Source organism: Triticum dicoccoides, chromosome 2A, assembly GCF_002162155.2.
Source record: "Triticum dicoccoides isolate Atlit2015 ecotype Zavitan chromosome 2A, WEW_v2.0, whole genome shotgun sequence".
NCBI lineage: Eukaryota > Viridiplantae > Streptophyta > Magnoliopsida > Poales > Poaceae > Triticum > Triticum dicoccoides.
This window is the reverse complement of record NC_041382.1, coordinates 307315788-307323326: the sequence shown is the minus strand read 5'-3', so window position 1 is coordinate 307323326 and position 7539 is coordinate 307315788. Positions and strand designations below refer to the sequence as shown.

At 46.5% G+C, this 7539-nt stretch overlaps 1 protein-coding gene across 1 annotated transcript in view; it reads left to right on the top strand.

Moving 5' to 3' along the window:
* The window catches only part of LOC119354444 (endoplasmic reticulum metallopeptidase 1-like), a 40281-nt gene extending 37594 nt beyond the window's left edge, over window positions 1–2687 (top strand). Inside the window, exons 17-21 of the mRNA XM_037621173.1 lie at window positions 919–1079; window positions 1398–1555; window positions 1662–1744; window positions 1833–1918; window positions 2228–2687. Of these exons, the coding sequence (XP_037477070.1) occupies window positions 919–1079; window positions 1398–1555; window positions 1662–1744; window positions 1833–1918; window positions 2228–2371 (632 nt within the window). The 3' untranslated portion in view covers window positions 2372–2687. The remainder of the gene's footprint in view (window positions 1–918; window positions 1080–1397; window positions 1556–1661; window positions 1745–1832; window positions 1919–2227) is intronic.
* The last annotated feature ends 4852 nt before the right edge of the window (window positions 2688–7539 follow it).

The window sequence follows — 7539 nt, the reverse complement described above, 5'->3', positions numbered from 1 at the left end:
CCGCATTGGCCCTCGGAAGCCTCCCTGGGACCCTAAAAAACTCGGCTACGACCCTACCCGCCGGTTCTAGGCCCCTGCGGTCCATTCTTCCCTCAGTCCTGTCTCCACAAACCCCAGCTCGCTCGCCTACTCCGCCATTGCTGCTCCCACCACCTGTTGCCGGCTCTCACCCTCCATCAGCCTGCTGCCGCAACTCCCTGAGCCATCACTGCCACTCCCTGCAACGCGCCTGCAGGTGGCCATCGTGCCTCCCACCTCCCTCTCTCCACCTCCCTTTCCCAGCTCCCATATCTCCCAGATCCAGTCCACGATCGTAGCGGCTCGAGGGTGATGGATCTGCAAGCACAGAGTATATACAGTGGAAAGGGAGATTTGCGACAGAATAAGGGGAGACTACAAACCCTAAAGCTAAGGAAGACTGTATAATACTAGTTGAGTCACTGTAAGAAGGAAGGTTTATTTCCTTTCAGAAGGCATATCTGTATTTGGTTGCTACTAAGCAATGTTTTGATTTTGATTATCATTTGGTCTTCTTGAACTAAATCAAAAACTGAAAACATGGCGTGTCTCAATCAAGAACTGACATCAAGTTTTTCTTTCAAAAAGTTCTAGTGATTGAAAACTCAACTGACTTTTCAAACGCCCATGAATATTTTGCTGGGACAATAATTTTCTGCATATAAGATATCTGCTACAAAAGCCCTTCTGTCAGCTTGTGGGCTACATGTTTTTATGCTTTATTTTATCATAACAAGAGTCTCCTGGTATTCTACGTCTGCACTCTTATGCTTTAATATGGATGCAAGAAGAAATGAAGAATTACCTTAGCTTATGGATATCTGTGGTCTGTCGACCAGATGTTGAACTTAGGAACTATGATAGTATTCCTTTATGCTGCATGTTTGATGACATTTTCAGATGCTAGTAACATTGTGGAGTCAAACTATGGTTTCTCTGTGGTTGATGCTAATTCGTTGGAGTTTGTTTTCAACAACGCACCTGAGGCAGCAAAATGGCTAAAAGATAACTCAGAGTTATCCTTAAAAGAAAAATATCGATCTGATAGAAGCACGTGGGTGGTAAGTAAATTTTCTCGAAAACATTGATAATGTGACATCCAGGCAAATCCTTGCAAGTACCTTCTATTGCAGCAATCTATTGTTAGGTTAGTAAATATGCTTTGCCTTTTGTGGTGGAGCATTATCTGGGCCTGCATGAGGGACCCCTAGTTAATGTAGAAAATTTGTGATAAACAGGACAGGATGATCATTCATCACAAATAGGATGACCAATAAGTAGTGTAGGAGGTTGAATATATTTTCTAGAATACATGCATAAATGAAAGATTTTGCTATCCTTTGTTCTTAGTATTTGCTTGAGTTTGTCTTATTTTGCAGGCATTATATCCTGTCCCTTTCTTGTTCTCTGGAAGTTTGAAGTTTCCTGCACAGACTGAAGAGATTAGAAAGCACCACCAGCATTTTCCCCAGCTAGTTGTTCAGAAGACATCAAGTAACAATTGGAACCGACGGATGCATCTACAGCTCTCACTTGGGTAAAAATTTAACTACCATGGTGCCAAACATAAAAACTAAAGAAAGCAATCTTTAAACCATGATGTCACATTTTTTTTCCATTTTTTAATATGTTATATGTGTCAGTTCATTATCAGAGGTTTGGACCACTTCGCTCAATATTACTGGTCCATTATCGAATTGGTCTTTTGCTGACAACACACTTCCAGGTGCTTATATTTACTCCCTGCTATTCATTTACTTTTTCTTCTTTTAGCTATCAAGAGGCTAATACTTTATTGTGGTTACCTTCATCAGCTCCTCAAACTGTAAGCGGTGGACCACCATCATATATCTGTCGACTTACTGGACAAAGTAATGAGAATTGGTCTTTCTGGTTAGAGGTAATGATATAGGCTTCGTCATCACCCATAGTAGTAGGTGCTTCCTCCACTTCACTTTACCTGTCAACCAAACTGTCCAGTTTATTTAACCTGTCCAACTGACCTGTAGTAGTACTCCTAATTAACAACCCTTTTTCTTTATCTAATTGATGGGCACAATTATCGTGAAACAGCAATTACGAATAAACATGACATATAGCAAAACAAACGGAGTATTGTTTCGTTTGTGACTGAAGTAAATTATACTGACACGTATAGCTTAAAGTTCATTTACTTGAAATAATAAGCAGCTTTCTGAAATAATTGCAGGCAAACTCTTCCGAACCACTGAGAATCGATGTGGCTGTACTAGACCAGTTTCTTGTTGATAGCACGAAAGAACTGAAGAGCCTCTTTCCAAGTTGGGCAGATATGACAGTCTTCACCACATTTTTCTCAACTTACTATTTGTAAACTCTATATAATTGTTAATCTGTGTATTTAGGAGGGGGGAATTAAATAGGTATGCTATGTTTCGGGGGCAGGGTGTATTCTTCTCCCCAGTAGGTGGTGCTGGTCTTGATGTCACCTTATTTGTAATATCGTCATAACAATAATTTAATATATAGCGGTTTCAAAAAGGAAAAACCTGAAACAAAAATAAACTGGTATAGCGGCCCCAAATATTCACCGTGTAACACGTACTCCATTCATTTTATAAGGTGGAAACAATTTTTAGAGTCAACTTTGACCATCAATTTGATCAATGAAATGTGGGTTATATGTGTTACATTACATCATTAAATTCATATTCAGAAGAAGTTGTCATGGTAATTCATGACTCAAATATTATGTTCAAAGTTACATCTCGGATTGCATGTGTGCTTTATAAATTGAAATAGAGGGAGTATGTGCTAGAAAACTAGAATTGTCCGTGAACTAAGTTTAGAATGAAACCAAATATGGTCCCCACTTCTTCCTTCGTTGTTCATTGCAAAACATCCATGAAAATCCAAACTCCTTGTTAAACCTTCAACCCACTTGTTAATTTGCGTTTGTATCACACAGAAATTGCGGGGGCTTGGTTTAGTTTTCCATGGAGATACATAAACTGGTGGAAGTGGTGGAACACCCTTCCCACCCAGCGGTACAATCTCCTTACCCGAAAGTGCGTTTGTTGCATTTATGGCTGCTGCACTCACAACGGCATTAGTAAGGTCCAGAATTTTCTTTGCACTAGACACAAGGTCTTCATTATCTTCTTTTTCTCCCCCTGATTGATCGGGCTTCTTTTCTATCCTCGGTAACATCCATCTTATCTAGTAGATCAGCGTTCGCTATCGATCTTTTGGTAGAAGCAGAAGCATCATTGCCCCTTCCCCCCGCACCAAAACCTCCTCTTCCCCCGCCCCTCATGAATGGACGTGCCCCCTGTCATGGGAATGAGTCTGGCAGTAAGAGTATAAGGTGCATAAGAGGAGGCAAGGTCTTAGCTACGGCGACACACAAGTTTACAAGTTTAGGCCCCTCTCGGAGGAGGTAAAAGCCCTACGTCTTGGTGCCTTGAAAGGCTTGTCGACTGGATATGTGTGAAAGTTATAGGTGGTGTGAACCCTTGTGCCAGAGGAGGGGGGTGGCTTATATAGAGTGCGCCAGGCCCCTCGCAGCCCTCGGTTACACATGGTTCAATGTGAGTTAAGACTGGGACGTTACTGGTAACACCTGCTATTAATGATGTTTATGGCGACGGAGTGAATGCCTGACTGTTGCCATCCTGGGGTGACCTTAGGCCTTCTGTACTCCGAGTGATTCTTTATATGGTCGAGTGATGTTAATATGGCAGAGTGGAATTGGGATATCGAGTGGAATCTTGCGTTGAGTGGATTACACTTCATGGTGATTTCAGTCAGTATCTTCTGTTGAACTCCGTATGTCCCTGACTTTAGGGCAGTGTCCTTGGGTAGGGTGTCTAGGCCAGGCCTAAGACCCTACCCTAGGTACATGTCATCATCATTTGCCCCCGAATGGATTGAGGTCCGAGTGAAGAAGGGTGAAGTTGGTTCCGACCTGATTCAATGCTTCAAAGGCGTTTCATCAAGGTCTTGAAAGCATACTGATACTTTAACCCTGCATCAGTCGCCTTGATCGATTCTGGCTTCTGAGATCACCGAGGGAATTATGCTGCTAATCTTTGAGTAAATTGGAACATGATATCTTTGATGCGGTCGACTGTGCGGTCTCCGGATCTCACGGGGTTCGAAATTTTGGAGAAGCGCGTGGGACGGGGAGTGGCGCAGTAAGCGGAGCGAGTAGATAGGGGCTCCTCGTTCTTCGCGCCGCCTTTTTCACCACGTATCGAGCCAGCGCATGTTAAGAGATGCGATAGGATTGCTCGGGCCCATAGGTCAGCCACTCGGAAGCGGGCCCATAAAAAGCGGCGTTGCCGATGCGAGGTACTGTGCACTCCATTCGTTCCCCTTTCTCGCCGCTTCTCTGCCTCGCCTCTTCCTGCCCCCACGCCTTCGCCTGTTCCTCTCGAGCTCTGCCGCCATGGTGAAGGAGAAGACCATGGCTCTGGAGCGTGCGAAGAAGGCGATGATGAAGGGAAAAAAAGACGGCTCGGGGGTCATCGTCGCGGTCCGGTCTGCCCCCTGGTTGGATCCAGGTGGACTGGATCCGCTCTACCGTCGTGAAGGAAGACTTAGAAAATCTCGCCAACGATGGCTTGATTGCTCATGGATCCCGGAGGTTGCCAGAGGGGAAATCTGAGCCCCAGCCGCGCGAGGGTGAGCATGTCCTCCTCACCACCCACGTCAACCGAGGTTTCTCCCTGCCCCCACATCCATTCTTTCGGTTTTTTTGAACTTCTTCAGTGCTCAGATCCACCACTTTCCTCCCAACACAATCTCGTACCTTGCCGCATTTGTTTCAATGTGCGAGAACTTCCTTGGGTGTCAGCTACACTAGGGCCTGTTCAAACACATTTTCACTTGTCGATCTCAGTCGGTGAAGAAAGCCAGCCCAGATGACAAAAAGATGCACGTTATCCAAATGTGTGGGGGTTAGGGATCCAAACGAGAGGTAGGAGTACTTCCCCCCCCATGACCTTTCCCGAGTCAGTCAGAGGATGGCAGTCGACTTGGTTTTACTGCAAATACATCCTAACTCGCGGTCAGTCGACCGACCTTCCCCCTTTCACTCTAGATAGACTCCGCCGACCTTCTTCACTGGAAGTAACCGCGGCAGAGAAGGGTGAGGTGTCCATGTTAGTCGACGCGATCGTTGCATTAGTCCAGGGGGGTGTGACTGGCATGGAACCGCTGGAGGTGTTTCTCAGTCGACGCATTCAATCTCTCCAAGCTCGTGACCACCCAATGTGGATGTACTTGGGCATCGATGACACCGCTCGGGTCCACCCGGAGGAGGTCGCCGAGGAGACGGTGGCTCAATGGCTATGAAGCATCACTGGCAACAAAGACAACCCTCATGGAGCCAGAAGAATCTTGCCATTTGATGCCAACAATGCTCCAGACGAGGTCAGGCTTGATTTACCGAGTGTTTTTTCAGTACACAATTGTTCTTGAATCCGACTGATACTTGTAACTTGTGTCTTGTAGGTTTTCACCAAAATGTACTCAATGCCGAACGGGGAGCAGCTCCAAGGAGTAGAGAGTGATGGTGAGAGCGCTGATTATGAGTATGCAAATGACAGTGAGGATGACAGTGAGGACTCTGGTAGTAGCGATGAAGTCGATTCGCCGCCCTGCTTTGAACGACGCTCCAAACAGTCGCAAGACCCTGCGGGAGGACGTGGCAAAGCAGTTCCGCCGAGCGCGAAGATTCCGAAGCGCACTCGAACTTCAACCCCAGAGCCAACAGAGAAGGCAGCGAAGCAGGCCAAAGTTGTTCCACCGAAGCCTCGGAAGGCCCTGCCCAGGATCAAGGTGCCCGTGCCCGTTGCTTCAACGTAAGTGTTTCTTTTCCGTGTCTTTTTGTTACCACTGTGAACTTCTTTACTTGGTTGACCGAGTGAAATTGGGAACTTTCAGTGCTGCTACTTCTGCAACATCTATGGACATTGACGAGGAGCGGGGTGATGCGGAGACCGCAGACGCGCTTCTCGGGCAGGTATGATTCCACAGTCATGCTTTTACTCTATCAACTGTTTCTGTTGGGCGACTAAGATCTTACTGTTGAGCGTTTTGCAGTGCCGACAAATGTTATCCAGCTTCCAGATGATGACGATGAGGATGTACCTCAATGGAGTACAGGGAGAAGGGGTAGAGCTTTGAGTAGGAGGGTACCTGCCAACAAAGCACCTCGCCCGACATCTGAGCATGTAGTTCAACAACTTGATGATCCAGTACGAGCACTGTCTCTTTTGCCGATCCTCTATCGACTGACCAACCCTCGGTGTCGACTGCTCATACTTCTGGTTCGATTGAGCAACTTCAAGCTCCAACCCCACCGGCCACGTCATCTGCTCCATCATCCACTCCATTTGTTATGCACCACGTCCCGGAGGACCAAGTAGGAGCTGCCAAGGAAGCCATGATCCAGGTGGGTCTGATGATGGAACGATTGAAGGTGGTGTATGACACCAACAAGGGCGCCTACGACGCCAGCTCTGCCCTCCAAGCCAATGTCTGAGTAAGTGGGATTGTAAGTTGATTTCTGATTAGATTTTCCAGCTTGATCCTTGCTCTATTAGGATATGCTACCTGAAAACCGCTACTTTATTATTCGTAATATGTCCGTTTTGGAACCTTTAATGTGCATCTATCATGGGTCTGTGCCTTGCATCTGTACACCCACTGGGTGTTTTTTCGTAGCTATGTAGCTCTTCCACTCGATTGTAGATGGGTCGTGTCGAGTGAGATCTTGGTCCAGTGGGGGCACGCTGAGTGCACCCACTGGGTGTAGTCCCCGAGACCGCTGTCTACTACGGGCAGTCAACGGTGGTATGAGAACAAATGATCCTTCTTCTTCTTCTTTTTTTGCTTCGTCCACTCAGGCTGGGCAGACTATAACACCCCGGATATAACTTTCCCAATTTGTACTCCAACTCTTGCTGTTTTCGGCGTTAAGTTATATTTATTTCCTCGGGTTCGGGTCTTCGTCTCCGTGTGTTGTTTTTGTTGTCATGCATCTCATATCATGTCACCATGTGCATTGCATTCGCATACGTGTTCATCTCATGCATTTGAGCTTTTTCCTCGTTGTCCGTTTTTCATTCCGGCGCTTCGTTCTCCTCCGGTGGTCAATTCTAGCTTTCTTTCGTGTGTGGGGATTAAAAATTTCCGGATTGGACCGACACTTGCCAAGCGGCCTTGGTTTACTACCGGTAGACCGCCTGTCAAGTTTCGTACCATTTGGACTTCGTTTGATACTCCAACGGTTAACCGAGGGACCGAAAAGGCCTCGTGTGTGTTGCAGCCCAACACCCCTCCAATTTGGCCCAAAACCCATCAAACTCTGCTCCATCATCTAGAGTGTTCGATCACGATCGCGTGGCCGAAAACCGCACCTCATTTGGACTCTCCTAACTCCCTCTATGTCTATTTAAACACCCCCCCCTCGAAAATTCGCGGATCCCCTTCCTCAAACCCTAGGAAATCGGATCCCGCGCGCCGCCGGACAAA